Source organism: Zerene cesonia, chromosome 14, assembly GCF_012273895.1.
Source record: "Zerene cesonia ecotype Mississippi chromosome 14, Zerene_cesonia_1.1, whole genome shotgun sequence".
In the NCBI taxonomy this organism is placed as follows: domain Eukaryota; kingdom Metazoa; phylum Arthropoda; class Insecta; order Lepidoptera; family Pieridae; genus Zerene; species Zerene cesonia.
In genome coordinates this window covers 2913428-2929782 of record NC_052115.1, presented here as the reverse complement: position 1 = coordinate 2929782, position 16355 = coordinate 2913428, and the positions used below count along the sequence as shown (strand labels likewise).

General features: G+C 34.0%; 1 protein-coding gene across 3 annotated transcripts in view; it reads left to right on the top strand.

Moving 5' to 3' along the window:
* The window catches only part of LOC119831751 (high affinity cAMP-specific and IBMX-insensitive 3',5'-cyclic phosphodiesterase 8-like), a 136201-nt gene that overhangs the window by 95549 nt on the left and 24297 nt on the right, over nt 1-16355 (top strand). For all 3 annotated transcript variants that reach the window (XM_038355238.1, XM_038355237.1, XM_038355239.1), the window contains 2 exons: nt 390-595; nt 13583-13642. In XM_038355238.1, the coding sequence (XP_038211166.1) occupies nt 390-595; nt 13583-13642 (266 nt within the window). The remainder of the gene's footprint in view (nt 1-389; nt 596-13582; nt 13643-16355) is intronic.

Here is a 16355-nt window from a genome sequence, read left to right as displayed (position 1 = left end):
ACTTAAATTTGATATCCTATCCTTTGTATGAATTTGCTCTATTTATTGTTTTTTTTAATAATCCGTTAATGATTTTTAAGAACACGAGGGACTTTTAATAGAAAACGTTAACATTAATTTTTTAGTCAGTTTGCATGGTAGAATAGCCATTTTTAGTTACTTCAACCGTTTTCTTATGGAAACTTTATATGATTCAAAATTTAACGAACATTTTTATATAATATCACATATTAAATAATTAAGATGTATTGAAAATGAACTGAAATTTATCTTATAACTTCATTAATTATCAGCTTTGCAAACTTTGACTCATCGACATCGGTCGTACTTACTAATAATTGACTGCTAGTAACTGTCGCCATATCTTACAAGATTTCCTCTCTATCCAGTTATTATGCGTGTTCCCGGAGCGCGCATCGCGCGTCTGCGCAGCCGCATGCAACGCAGTCGCACGCGCTGGCGGCGAGGCGAGGTCCGTGCGCAGCGCGCGGGAGGCGCTCGACGCCTTCCGACGCGACTCCGACGCGCGCATACCGCATGTTGTCGTTGTAGACGCGCGACAGCCGCAATTGATGGACGCTACGTTGTTGGCTAGGTGAGTCGCATGTCGCAGTCGCAACTTTAAGTACTAACTACTAACTGTTTTTAATGCGACTTCTATAGCGGTTTAATCTTGATATTACTAGCTGTAACCCGCGAATCTAGATCATAATCCACTATTTACGAAAATTCATACAAATATTATCTAACAACAAGTAGGTAACAATCGTCCACACATTCTTACAAACTTTCGCGTTTATAATATGATTTTACCAGATTTTGCAAATATATATTACTACTTAGTACTTAGAATATTTTTTAGCTGTACAACATGTTTTAGAAACACAATAGCTCATTCAGAAAACTTGAAAACGAATAAATTCTTTTCAATGTATGTATCAACAAAATAAATATCAAAAATGTATGATTTGACAATATCTACATCAGAAATCGTAAACGAATCAAAACGACATGACTAAATTACGCTCTATTGTGTAGATATTTTCGTTCGTTTTCAATCTTTATAGTGAAATGGCGCCAGCTGAAAGAAACGAAAATAATGATCCGACTACAATAGCGCAAATTTCCCGTTGTTCTCCATTTCGCTGTGTTTAAATAGAGACATTACAAAGAAGCTTGCTCACGTCTAATTTCGACAGAATGAAATCACTGACCCCGCCTGTTTTCCTATTGAATTATCGCGCAATTTATGAAGCAAGAATTTAATATCAACGACTTATAGTACACATCCGTTGAGCATCCGCTAGCCGATTTATAAAACCGCGCAATAAAATGCTACGGAAATAAGGCGAATTCTCTGGTATTCAATTTACGATCCTCGCAGACATGCTATATCATGCCTTTTTTAAACTATGTTTATGATCGCTTGCTGGTTTTGATGTATGAATCTAATTAGACTGAGAAGTAATTGTATTTCATTTAGATTATTAACAATTATTATCAGGCGTGTATAAATAAATACCATTAACTAAACGTGAAACTTTTCTATACATTGTTTGGACATACGAGTATTCTGCATCCTATAATTCGTGTAATTTATCCTACGACAACGCAATAATAATCCATTATTAAAACAAATCCTCATTAGCAAACACAAATCTAATCATTTTACAATATGAGCTCTAGTAATAAGACCATTGTGCTTCTGTTACATAAAATAATAATATTTAACCAAACAATAAAGCAATAGTTGCTCGCTGACCACACATTTACATATCACACGTGGATGTTAAAAAACAAATCGCGGTCTATAAATCTTCTTATTGACTGTTGTCTGCAGTTTAATTTGCATCCATTGTGCAGATAGATTATCGGCCTTTCTTTGACGGGACCTCGTTTATCAATGACATCTATTGACCGATATTACAACGAGCCTTTTGTTGGACGTTTAAAGATTAAATTGAGTGCACGTGCTCCACATATCGTTTCGAATACTCTTGAACTCGATCTGGACGGGCTATTTATAGATGCAGAAAAGAAATTAATTATAAAAAGCATATTACTTACTCATTGAATATTTCAGATAGTCGAATTCACAAATGATTGAGATATTCTTTGTATAAATTGAGTTTGGGAATTCCAATAAAAGGAAATCTATTCGGTATTCAGCTGTGAATCTAAATTAAAGGATACGATTGCTCTTTAGAATGTACGATTCTTACAATTAGATTATAAAAGACATGATTCAAATTTTTTAGAAGGACGCGAATTAAATCATGCAACTATCATATTCAGTTTTTAAAAGCGACTAATTATTAAATATTTTTTACCATTAAACTTATTGCATTCAATTCTTTGTTCTTGTATAAATAAAGAATCCACTGCCATCAAATAAAGTTTTTATCACACAGCAAATGAAGTAAATAAATACCCAAAAATGTAGGTACAGATGACATAAAAACAAAAAGAAATTGTAACCATTCCGCTCATGATGAGAATACGTTATCCATCCCAAATGAATACACACCTTTCGAAACTAATTACATTACTCATATTAATTATCCCCACGTTGTTTGGAATGGATTAAAAATATTCCATTTAGTAAATTAGAATAGCGCTTATATAGACTCCCGTCGCAAATAGCCTATGAATCCACAAGTGCCTATTTGTATGCATAGATCCTGTACGTTCATGAAGTCACTTTGCTCGTATTGTCTGATAGAAACTATCGGAAAAGATTACACGTATCTTTTAATAGCAAAAATATAGGTTATATATGTTCCGATAAGCTAAATAGATAAGTAGGAAAGTAGTAGACTCCACATGTTAATTTATTTCCAAAAGCGTATACTTATATAGTATGTGTGTATTACTTCTGCTTTAGGGGTTTATTACTTAATACGTCTTCGTTTAATACTTTATTAATATTAACGAAATTTGTACTTATATTTACACCCATTTTTGTATTCTTTATCATGTATAAATCTGGTGAATAGGTATTAGGATTACAACTGACTAAGAAATCTTTTCTGCATATAGATTATAATAATTTTATTATATACTAGCTGCGTCCTGCGATTTCACCCGCGTAAGTCCGTATCCCGTAGGAATATCGGGACAAAAAGTAGCCTACATGTTATTCCAGTTGTCCAGCTCTCTACATACCCAATTTCAGTGCAATCGGTTCAGTAGTTTTTGCGTGAAAGAGCAACAAACACACACACACCCTTACAAACTTTCGCATTTATAATATTAGTAGGATAGGATTAGCCACCCATTTATTACGCGTGACGTTTTTTGAATTTTTCGACCCCCTCTAGTGAGATTTTGTGAAATTTGATTCAGGGGCGAAAGGCAACGAAGCTGGACGAAATTATATATGAAACATTTTCTTCTGTATGCACGAACGTCTATCTAAGTTATATCTATTTGTAACTGTATTGAAAGCAAATTTTCCTTAAGCTTATTATTAATGCTACGAAGGCATAGTATACGATAGTATCGCTATCATATTCATTGAAATATTTAACACGTGGTAAAATGTGTATCATAATTTATGGACAGGCCATAAATTATGATAATAAGGGTATTGTACCCAGGAGTTAAACACAGCAATTGAGTTATTATTTGGTATTATTACTTGTTTAATTATATCTTACGATAAGATAAATAAATTTCACTCACATTTGTAAATTGGTTCAATAAATAGATGTATTTTGTAAGGTGGATTTAGAAAAATTTCCGCTGAATCATTTTTGAATAGTTTATAAAAGGCAAGCAAAAAAGTAAATACGATTTATCTATTCCATTACTTTTCTACATATACTCGGAGCGTCCGAACTAATTTCCTGCAACATTGATATTAATAAGGAAATGAGATATTCAATTTTGACGTAATATTTTTATACCTCTCGCTGGACATTTTCCGGTCTTTTGGGCGTAATTGAATATTCTTCGACTGCTATTTTTATGGCACTGATATACTTCAATTCCGTTATTCATAAAGCAAATAATTAAATTTAAAGCTTTTAACGTCCACTTTTGGTGTATGAGGGATGTCAGGAATATTGATTTTGAATATATATACATAATAACTACTTCATGGTTAGATAATTGTACATACGATAGGTAGGTATAAACGCTCAATTAATTATAGGTTTACATTGTAAATTTGATTCTATAAGTATTCAGGTAAAAGCCAAAAAATTGAGGTCGAATTGATAACCTCTCCCTTTTTTAGAAGTCGGTTGAAAATGGAGAATGTATTTTATTAATAAATCAAATCTAGTAGTTATGTATCCAACCTTAATCTATATAAGCAAAGAATAAGAAATAGACCAGTATTTACTTCCTCTTCTCCATCCATGTAGAAATCCTGACGATTTGTATCAAGGTTGGGGCGATAGCATATCCAGTTATCCTTGAAATATGAGATGTAACCTCATAGCTTATAAAATAAGAAGTCTTTTGTTCAAACGTGTGCAAATTACAAGGGTAATAAGGGTATGTAATTTTTAGTCTATGTTATTATATAGTTTATATCTATGTGTGTATATCTACATAGTGCAAATTGGTAGCTTTTTCCTGTTTTCCCTTTTATAATTTCTCATACGATATTTATCATTATATATGACGTACATGGTTAATGATCAAAAGTATTTCAGATAAATATATAAATAAATAGGTTAGGTGTGACAAATAGCAAATATATTAGAAATATAATGATCTTTCAGACGGCAAGATGTTACCAACAAACGCGGAGTTTTATTTACAATATCACATTACTAGTATTTAAAACCATTTTTATGAGTCATGCATAAAATACCTATCAGTTTGACCAGTTCATTGAACTTGTTAATATGAGTAAAAAGGGTTCGACAGACGTTACCGAAATCTATAGAAAAATGAAGGAACGGCGGCGAAAACAGGCGTGTATCCCAATACTTGCTTCTATTTCATAAATATCGTATAACAAAGTAAACTTCAGTTAGTTTCGTCTAAATGGACAAGTCAATAACCGCTCAGTTGGCCAAGTTCCCGGCAATTAATAAAGTTGCCAACTTGATTTACGTCGGCATATTGCGCTCAAAGTTTAATATTGCTTTAAAGGATACAACAATCTAATAAAAAGCAAAGGATTTACACAAAAGACAGCTTCCAACCGCATCTTCGCTTGCGTGGTGTTAAGATAAGATGGACTTTTGGTTTATTAGGCGTATCTTTGAATCCAATTTAACCTAATTTCGTTCAGCATTACGCCTTACAATGAGCAACAAAAACGTATATACATACAAACACATTTGTAATTAAGTGACCTCTAAAGTGCGTGTGAGGTATTCTGAGACTGCAAATTCTATTTATTTTACATAATCACTCTATAATAAGTGTGTAAACCTCTCTAACAAATTTGTACCAAAATGTTTTGAAGCAAAAATACGAATTCCCATAAAGATATGCAAATACATTCGATCGTATATTATTTGTTCAATAAAATGTAAAGGGTAAAGGTTAAAGGTAGATTAATTGACAAACACAATAAAAGTCTCCTAAGAGTCGCAAAATCACGTGGGGTAAGTAAATAATATATGAGAGTGCTTCGACACAAGGTGACAAACGCTTTGGTTAAAGCCTTATAAAGAGTATGTCATTGGAAATATTAACGAATTTTCTGCCGTACAGATAGACCGACTTGTGAATAAATCCTTTATTATTTTCAAATTGTTTCAATACTGACGAGTTTAATTAATTTTTCAACGATATATGATATGGTGAGAAAAAAATGTGTTATTAAAAACTAGACGTTCGTGCCGGCTCCGCTCGGATATCAATATTGCTGTTTTATACCAAGGAAGCATTTATTCGGGATAAAAATCCTATCCTATCACCCAAGTCTGCTCATACCCTGTCTGTATACCGAATTTTATCAAAATCCGTTGAGTAGTTTGAGCGTGATTGACGGACAAACTTCCAAACAAACAAAACTATGCATTTGTAATATTAGTGTGATTAGTGTGATAAACGTTTTGATTAAATAGTGCGGTTATCTGTGAGTTTGTTAAAATTAAAAAAAAAATGAATCGATCATCCTCAACATCAATTTTCGTACAATTTTTGTACGAAAATCAAAATAAATTATGTTGTTTGGACGTCATGGTGGTTGTCAAAAATGTTGCCCAACATAATAAAATTTATCAATCAAGAGAGCAGCAAATTTTCAGCACGTGACTGTTATCTTGGTCACGGCGATCACAACTTGGGACAAACGTGACAGAAGTGACGCTAATTGGCCATGGACGTAAGCCATTTTGAAATGAAGCGGAAGTTGGTTGAAAACAAGGATGAAGGTTTTTAATCCTTCACGCATGAACGAGGGTACTATAAGTTTGACGTGTCACGTGTGTCTGTGTATTTATCATCCATACATTACCGTCGCAGCTTGCAAATTTATTTTAATTGAGGTGTTGTTTAGTTGAAAGTCTCTTTAATCGAAATGGCTGGTTACTTCGGTGGAAACAGAAAGAGTAGGCTTCTCTCCTTAATCTTAATAATTAAGCAAGCAAGCAAGCTAAGCTAGATTAAGTATTTTCTTGTGTTTGATTTTACGCGAGTATTATACATTTACAAATTAAAAACTTTTGAATGAAATCTCTCCGTGACCACGCTCGCTGTAAAGTGTTCGAAACGTCGGGTTAATAATGTAATGAATAAATCGCGATTAAAATCCGTTAAAAAGTTTTTAATTTCTAAGCTAAGCTTTTTATTATTTAACGTCAAAATCGATAGAACAAGTTTTGATAACTCAGTTTTAACTCAAAATATAATTAGTTTTGTATCAAGGATCGGTGACATTCCAATAATTTCAGACTTTATGTTATTGTACTGATTAGCTTAACCCTTGCGTACACCGTTTATATCATAGCAAATTATTTAAAGAAAATATCGTAGTTCCTTTGCTGGAAAGCTTATCTCTAATCCACTGTAAGTTTAAAAACCCAAATTAAAGAACGTACATAACTAAAACAACGTACATAACTAAATACATAGGTACAAATACTACAAAAATGTGCTCTAATTGTATAAATTCTAATTAATACAAAATTAGTTTTTGGTTTAGTTCGTCGCCAGCCTTAGTCGTATCTTCACACAATAGATAGAACTGGAGCAAATCAATGCGTGCTCTTAATGTCGCGTTGAAAGCAGTATCGATATTTAAATGACGTTTATGAGTGAGGAAAACGTGTGTTTCCTCAAACATTGAGGAAAATTGCTCAAGACCAAATTTATATAAGTATATATATTTGTACCTACCTTAGTTTATCTATGTACTATAAATTTCTAGTGAAAGATTGTAGATGAAAATATGAAAGGTATATTATTATTGTTTCACGTAGGTTAAGTTTGAGAATAGTCGCTCTACAAACATACATATACGTATAATGTTAAACTTCAAGCAAAAATTTAAAAAATCCAAAATTAACGGAGCAGTCCAGTAATTTTAACAGTAAAAATTGTACAAGTAAACGTTTTTAAACAAGGAAACTTAAAAACGTACAACTTTAACTAACTTATACCTACCGGACCTTGATTTTAAACCGTAATTGAAAATCAGGACTTAGTATAGATTTCGCAAGGTATAAAGAAAAAAACTTACATGCATTTATTATTCAATAAAAGTTTATTCAAGTGAATAAATAGGATGGTATGAATCAAATAATGCTGTTCTAAAAACGGCGTACCAAATGTTTGGAATATCAAATTCTGTCTATTAACAAGCGTAAATCCGCAAACACTAAACTTGATTGATTCGTCTATTCAAATCACTCAGACCAGATCAATATAGATAAAACATTCCACCCCTTAAACTTAGTCTTTGGTTGGGAGAAGCCTGACCTAAATACACTTCATATGCCATTTGTGGCTCGTCAACTCTTCCGACATGTTTGTCGTGCCCTTAGCGACTAATGACTAATGGAATATGGTTAGATTTGTGGGTTACTTCATATTGGTATTAACTATACTGATACAAACTGCGCTAGACACTCGCCATACTAATATCTATGTACCCTCAAGTTTTGTTTTTAAACGTCTTCAAAGAAAGAGGATATCAATTCGACTGTAGTTTTTATGTTTATTGCCTTGTTACTTTTTACTAGTTGAACCGAATTTTATGATTCTTCTTTTTATTGATATCTGGTGCCTCCCATGTGGTCCTTTTTCTATTTGAAGATGGTTTAGGTTTTTGTTAGAAATGATCTACGTATGTAAAAATGAATTCCTTACTAAATGTGTTGCTAAACGAATTTATATGAAACCTAATTTAGTTACCTCAGTTTCGAGAACGGCTCGACCAATTTAGCTGATGTTTTATCAACGTTTTTTTAAACACGAGGAAGGTTTTTATGAGTAGATAAATCGTACTATGGGTGAAGCTAGAGCGGACAGCTTATAAAAACATCCTCTTCCCCAATATTCCATATATATTATTTATTTAAATTGTTTAGATTATTAAAAGAGACTTGACCAAGTAGTTACTTGTTCATTTACAATACAATTTGTATTGATAAAAATTATAAAATAACACCAATAATACAAATTAATGGTTACTTCAATTTGAAATTTTTCTTGGATTCCTGAGGTTAAGGCTTCATTTTATATGAAGTGTAATACTCATCCTAATACTGATATTATACATGCCAAAGTTTGTAAGAATGTGTGTGTGTTTGTTACTCTTTCACGTAAAAACCACTGAACCGATTGCAATGAAATTTAGTACGTAGACAGCTGGACAAATGGAATAACATATAGGCAACTTTTTATCACGATCTTCCTACGCAGGTGAAACCGCGGGGTGCAGCTAGTATATTATAAAAACAGAATTGTCATTATGAAAAACAAATAACAAGTAGGATCGCTGATGAACATGATCTAAGTAATATTGTAATCCCCGAAGGTAAGTAATCAAAAAAGGCGCATTGAGTTTCCTCAAACGAATATAATCCCCCGGACATATTAATATTAAACAGTGCCCATTTTGTGACATAACTTTTCGTATTAGATTTCTTTAAAGTATCAAGTAAGCACTTGATACTTTAAAGAAAAAGTCATCGACTCGGTCCCTATAAAACATTGATCTCCCCTTTTACACCCTCGATGTTGTTTCGCTAAAATTCTTCTAAGGTTGCATCTTTTTATACATGAAGTAATTTTCGTGATTCGTTTTAGCGTGAAAATCATTATTACGAAGATAAACGGAAATGTATGTATTAGAATCTACCTAACTAGCTGTTCGCAGCTTTTTAATATTGAAAGCATTTTTGAAATCGGTCCAGTAGGTTTTCTGTGAAAACATAACAAACATGCTGGCGTGAAAATCTTTTCTTTTTTATAGTAATATATTAGTACTAGCTGCGCCCCGCGGTTTCACCCGCATAAGACCGTATCCCGTAGGAATATCGGGATAAAAAGTTGCCTATATTTTATTCCACTTGTCCAGCTGTCTACGTACCAAATTTCATTGCAATGGGTTCAGTGGAACTGCGTGAAAGAGTGACATACACACACACATCCTTACAAACTTTCGCATTTATAATATTGGTAGGAAGGATAGTAGGATAGGATTAATAGAGAAGTATAGGCTGAAATAAATATTCATAAAGAGAAGAATATATAACATTTTTATTATCCACAATGGTAAATTATTTTCAATAATCTTTTTTTTTTTTAAGTGGGGAAATTTTGCATAAGATACCCACGGCACCCGGGGAAGGAGCCCTGGGTTATGTCGGATTCCTACCGACTAAAACCCCACTGTGTTCCGACGCGCTGCTTTAGACGGGACTGCGGGAACACATTGTACTAGAGTACAATGTGTTCCGCGCGCGGTAGACCGCGTGTCCCGCCCAGCAGTTGCCCGTTTCCAGGCCCTCCGCTTGGTTGACCACCCCGAGGCGACGTAAGCTGGAACACAAGCTTACGCCGCCCGCTCGCCAACGATGGATTGTTCCCCGCTCCACCATCGGCGTTCCCCAAACCCCCGGCCCCTACACCGTCCGACCGGAGGGCGCACGCCGAAAGGCCATCCTAATGTGTGATACACGTGGGGGGCCCTCCGGCGCACTTTTATAGAGGTTTCCCTCGCAGCCCCCACCTCACAACATGGAGGTGGCGGCCCTCGGTCCGGCCCCACGGACCGGATTACGAGTTGGCAGACGGCCGTCGGAGGACAGCCGTCGCCCCACGCCCACCTACAAGGACTCACCGCACGTCACCAATGCGACGCGTCGGGATCCCGCCAAACTGTGCTGGTAGTAAGACTACCAGCAAACACATCGCACGCGGTCTATGGCCGCCATCCACCGCCGCACAAGTGCGGCACCCTGCCAGTCAGGCGGATTGAGTCAAACTAGACCCAATCAACCTCCAGCCCCATTGTTGCCCAGCGGAAACCGCCAGGCCGCGACCACTGGCCGCCATCCCTCGCCGCATCTCAACGGCACCAGAGCCAAACCTGGCCACTCGGGGGATCCTAGCTAGCCAGCCAGCCAGCTAGCCAGCCTTACAGGCAGCTAGGCAGCCAGCCGGGTAACCAGCCGGTTCCAGGCAGCCGGCCAGCCGGCATTACAGCCAGCCAACCGGTGGGGCAGCCGGTTCCAGTCAGGCTGCCAGCCGGTACACCATCCAGCCAGCGAGCCTACCGAATTACCAGCCGGTTCCAGCCAGGCAGCCAGCCAGCCTTCAGGCCAGCCAGCCAACCAGCCAGCCAGCTATAAGGACCCCTGGCCGTCGGGTCGGTCGAGTCTCTCAGACCACTGACCGCCGTCCAGCCCCTCCGCGTCCAATTAGCTTCACTCAGAGTGCCAGAGTGCAATCTGAGCTACTGAGCCCCCCCGCCACGACAAGGCTTGGAACCGATGGGGGGGATTTTCAATAATCTTGCGACAACATAATTTAAATATGAATTCAAATCGGAAAATCGTAAAAGCTTGTATCACAGAAATACTCAACGTTAGTGCGAGTGACGTGCAGTCCGCAAGAATAAATTACAAAGCAACGATATTATTGACTTCATCCATGGTTTCCTTTGTTTGATACAATATCCCAATGATTTTTAAGAGCATAAACCACGTCATGTTCAAGCCTGTTGCAGTTCCACAAAGCCTCAATCTCTTTGACAATTTTTTACCCGAGATATGAAATGTTTGTACAATTTATAGTATTTTTACCATGCAGAATTTTTTATACATCAAATATTTAATTTTAACAAAGTCGATTACGTGTAATTGAATGCAGATTACAGTTATTTAGGGGTGATCCAAAATTAATGACATTGAATATTAAATATAATAATAAGCTTTAAAAAATTATTCATTTTTACAATCTCCTTACAATAAACTTCGAATGAAAGTTGCACCTTTCATTCATATTAAAAAAAATCTTAACATTTCATATATGAAATATTGCCTTTCAAATGCCTTGCCCCTATTTACGTCCTTGCATGAAATCGTGTCCTAAAATAATGATATAAGAAATCGGTAAACTCTTTATATCTAAGCAAATTGCGAATCATTAATCCTCACTAAAATATTTTATTGAAACAACGTTGCAAACGAACTATTAAAATCTGGGAAAACGATATCCTTATTATTCTGTGCAGTCGTACAATTATTGAAGAATAATAATTGACGGATGAGATTCTCAAAAACTATAGTGGTATTTTCCTATTTTTATGTGCATTGCGTATCCCATCTATAGAACAAATACATAATTTGCAAGTGTTGTTGTATAATACATTTATCTATAATTGTGTGTCCAAATACACACACGGAATAATTAACTACAAAGGATAAACTTTTATTTACATTCGAGAAGTCACAACCATGAACACCCAGAAAATGTGCAAAAGGTTAGAAAATTTTACGGTATTGTCGTAAAGTTTTACCGCAGATACTAAATTAAGCAGAGTCAAACTGAAAACTGATTATCATGCAAATTCCCACCGCATTCAGCGCGTGATCTCTGAGACCCTCATCGGCACCCTTTTGTTTCTAAGCCGCACTTTCAAAGATATCAATTTAGCCATATACAAAGGATTTGAAGTCTTGTGTGTCTACGGCCATAGTCTAGGATGTGTTATCTAAAAGTTATAATGAATATTACAACAATAAACACTAAAAGAATATTTTTACATAGCCTCCTTACAAGTAAATATGTATCAAACACATTTCATCTCAACTCTCAATTTTCTTAAAAGAAATGGCTTCAAATTGGCCTTCCATAAAACGCTAGACGGCGGCCATCATTTCATTATTGCCTTCAAATTTTTTCTCTTAAAGGTATTCCTTATTCTGAGCCTTTGCGATGGCTTGATGAATAGCATATCAGCATATTATTTGCTAGGAGTTTTTTCCTGATAGTCGCTAACAATCTTTTCATTTAATAGATATAATGTGCCCCAAAGAACAGTTTCTTTTATTACTTCACCAAATTGCTCCATTTTTCAATACGACATGTGTGACCGTTTTCTGCTTTCTGCAGTAAGCGATGTGATGCTTCCCTTTGGAAATCCTCGTCTCCAAGCGATGTTATTTATTAAACTTTTACTTGGCGAAGGTCTTTATACTCTGTATAATTGCAATATAAGGAGTCAAAGAATCCTGCAATGTTTCTACTATATCTTTAGGTACATCTTTGGTAGATTTTTTCACCAAAAACTAAATTACTTAGTTAATCACGATCTGTAATTTCATTCACTCTTATTGTCTTCGTACACTTCCGACTTATTTTTTCAAATGAACATCTTTATTATAAATCATGTTCTATCTATGAGATTGTTGAAGTGATCGATTAGGATCGATTAGCATTAAAAGAATGTTATAATTTTTTATTTTTATTAGCACTTATAAAACTAGACTACGCTGACGCTAAGTAATCATTTAACGTAGTGGATCTGTGGCCACTTCCATTGGGCTAAACTTTCGCGTCTTATAAAAATAATATGAGCCATATAGCCATGTATATTGGATGTCCCAAAGCGTAAATTTGGATGTATATAAAAAAAACACACTAATTAAATATTTACCGAATCCCACTTAACGTTATAAACATGAAAATAATTACTCACATTTAAAGTGTTTAATTGCATATTTAAATATACAAATATAAGAATGCTAAAAACTGCTGTGTAACATTTAAAAAATGAATTATTTTATAATGTTTTATAGTATGTTTAAAATGCATTTTTCGTTGTAAATTGCGGAGGAACAAAGTCATTTAATTTTTTTTCTGGAACGTCATTTATAACAATTTTGAATTGTAATAAAAAAGCATCATCTTATGGGGCTCTATAATAAATGCTGAAATATCTTGTGTACACCTCTAATATTACATTTTTTCCATAATACAATTAAAGTGAAACTCTAACTCCCATTATTAAATTATATTACCCTAAAACAAAGTGTTAATATTACGTTATTTGTCATCTTACGTAGTTACATCACATTAACATAATATTCAAAGAAGCGAGCTCTTAAAGGATCCATGACATCTTAAAATTTTATTAAAATTTGCCTGTATATTGTTTCAGAGCTATACGAGGCTTGAAAAATACACAACACACCGTTCTAATAGCAGTCGTCAAAAAGAGGTGAGTGTTTATACAAATAATTCTAAATAATATCCAGATATTGGAGAGGTTTTACATTTATGGAGAAAGGGAATTATTTCTTCAGTGCTAAGAGGCGCCTTTAACCACTTTATTAGCCGGTTTTTGGGTCTACAAACTGTTGTTTGAAATGATATTGAAGATAAACCTTACGATGGATTGTCCAAGTCGCATAAATCTTTATTCAATTTTATTACCAAACATTATTACAACACAATACAATTCAATATACTTTATTCAACACATATAAGTGAGGAAGATTAACAAACGAAGATGAAGAAAACAAGAAAGGAAATAACCTTTGGATATGATATATTATACTGTAACATTAGAGTAGGTGGTGTTTAAAAAGGTTACGAGAATTAAATGAAATGATTATTCTCAAGTCTACAAATTTCCATTAATAGACACGTATAACATATTTATAAATTTGTTGTAAGCTCGAATATAAATCATAACAGCATAGCTTTTTAACAATGAAATCGATTAGTACAGTCGGAATAGAAATGCAGAGATTGTAGAATGGACGTCTATGATTGTCAATGGAATCAGAGACAGGTGGCAAGTATGTGTGCTATTGCTAAGTATTGCATGCATGTGCACAATGCAATGTATAACTTTCTTTGAATAGATCACTTTTTCCCCTAGTCTCGCTTAGAGAATTGAAATAATATCCAGAATATATATGAATTTGAATACTAAGTAACCTATATGTAACCTGAACAAGACTGTATAACAGATTACTTACTCGAAACATTAAATAGATAAGATTATGTTTTAATTAAAAGTTTGGAAGTACATATTTCAAGATGGAATCCCATACAGACTAAAATTTCACAGAATGCGGAGCTTACTGGTGCCGTATTATTAATGTGTAGATTTTAAATAATTCTAAATATACCTTCTCTCTTTTACAGTAATAAAGCGGTTGTTATGTGGCAATATAAATTGGTTACAGTACATTTATAAGAGATTTGTTAATAGAAAAATATGTAGTCTAATATCACACAAATCGAATGAAATATTTAAATACTTTTCTCCTAACATGTTGTTAGGGGAATAATATGACGGATTGTACGTTAACTATTTCACAAACACAAGCAAGGAAGTTCCCCAAATAAGGGTTTCGTGGGTGACACAAGACATGTGTGACATTTTCTGTCGGTGCCATAGCTAAGAATTAGGTCAGGTAGACCTGCGTATATAAACTGACAATGTCTAGACAGAACTCGTGTAGGAAAAAATATTATTACATTTTTTCTTATATAAACGTTTAATTATGCTCAAATTTACAATTTTTTACGCTTATATATATCCATGTACCAGCTTCATATGTATAGTCAAGATGACTGATACCTAGCTTTTATATGTACAACATTTAAATCAAAGCCCTTAGCCAAATAACGTTCTAACATTTTGAGCTAGATAATCAGGAACAATCTGAATGAGCACTTCTATGTTAATCTTCTTACTACATTATTTGCTTCTGTTAATTTGTTGTGCACAATAGAAAATTTACCAGAACACATTTACTTTACACTAAAGCAATTCTTAAAACTTTAACAGAATAATATTAATATTAAGCTAGCTTACCGACCGCGTAGCTAAAGGAAAATCTGGACAGTCCTAGTTTAACTCGCACAGTTCACGTTCCGCTGATATTACAGCGATTAGGTCAAAGGTTAAGAAAGACGTGAAGAAGAGACAATCAAACAGACAGACAGAGTTACTTCCATTTCAGCAGCATTCAGCATTTCAAATATTAAAATTAATATATTTACGTAATATTATTTCAAATAGCCCGTTAAAAAGTGGCGATAAAGCCAAAGCTAACGGTATTTTCCGTATTATATTGTAAGAGATCGATAAATGCTAAGTGAAACATCAAACACCTTTACGGTAGTGTTTACGTTATTAAGGGAAGAAGATAAGATCCAACCACGTTTAATCTTATAAGTATGTTTTAATAAGTATGAAATAGACATTTTTAACTACTCTCAACAAAGTTTAAATCATTAATTGTGATTGTAGTAATTACTTAAATTGTTTTATTTTATTCTTTTAATGAATGTAACAAATCAAACTGTAAATAAATATTGGAATAATAATTCTTTATCATTTTCTATTATGTAATTGCTTTAACACAGTCTTGTTAACTATTATGTTGTAATTTCCTGTAATTGGTGGTATATATCCAGAAAGCTATATAAAATGTTATCTGTTCCCTTTATTGAATTTTTTTGTAAATAAATAAATAACTATTATATTCACTCCTTGGTAAACTTATTGGCATATAAGAGTTCATATTAGAAATTTGTCGAAATCATGAGCAACATTGATTTATCAGAAATCCAGTCATCAACTTGAGCGTTAAAAGATTGATCAGTTGAAAAATCTGCTTCTGTTGATTACCAGAATAAAAAATGTATACCATTTACTTCTCTTTAAATAACCTTACTTAAATCTTATTTCGCAAAATCTTTCTATCACTGTTAGTACCAAATATACAAGTGATTTTGATGAAGAACTGATGCCTTTTAAATATAATATTAATAGATTAACACTACGAAATGGCTATCCATCATTTTAAATCATAGAGTGATTGTTTAAAATGATGGATTCATAATAATCTCTAGAATAAATGGAATTGTTTCACAAAATGATAAATCAAATTTTATTTTACATTGAAACTGCG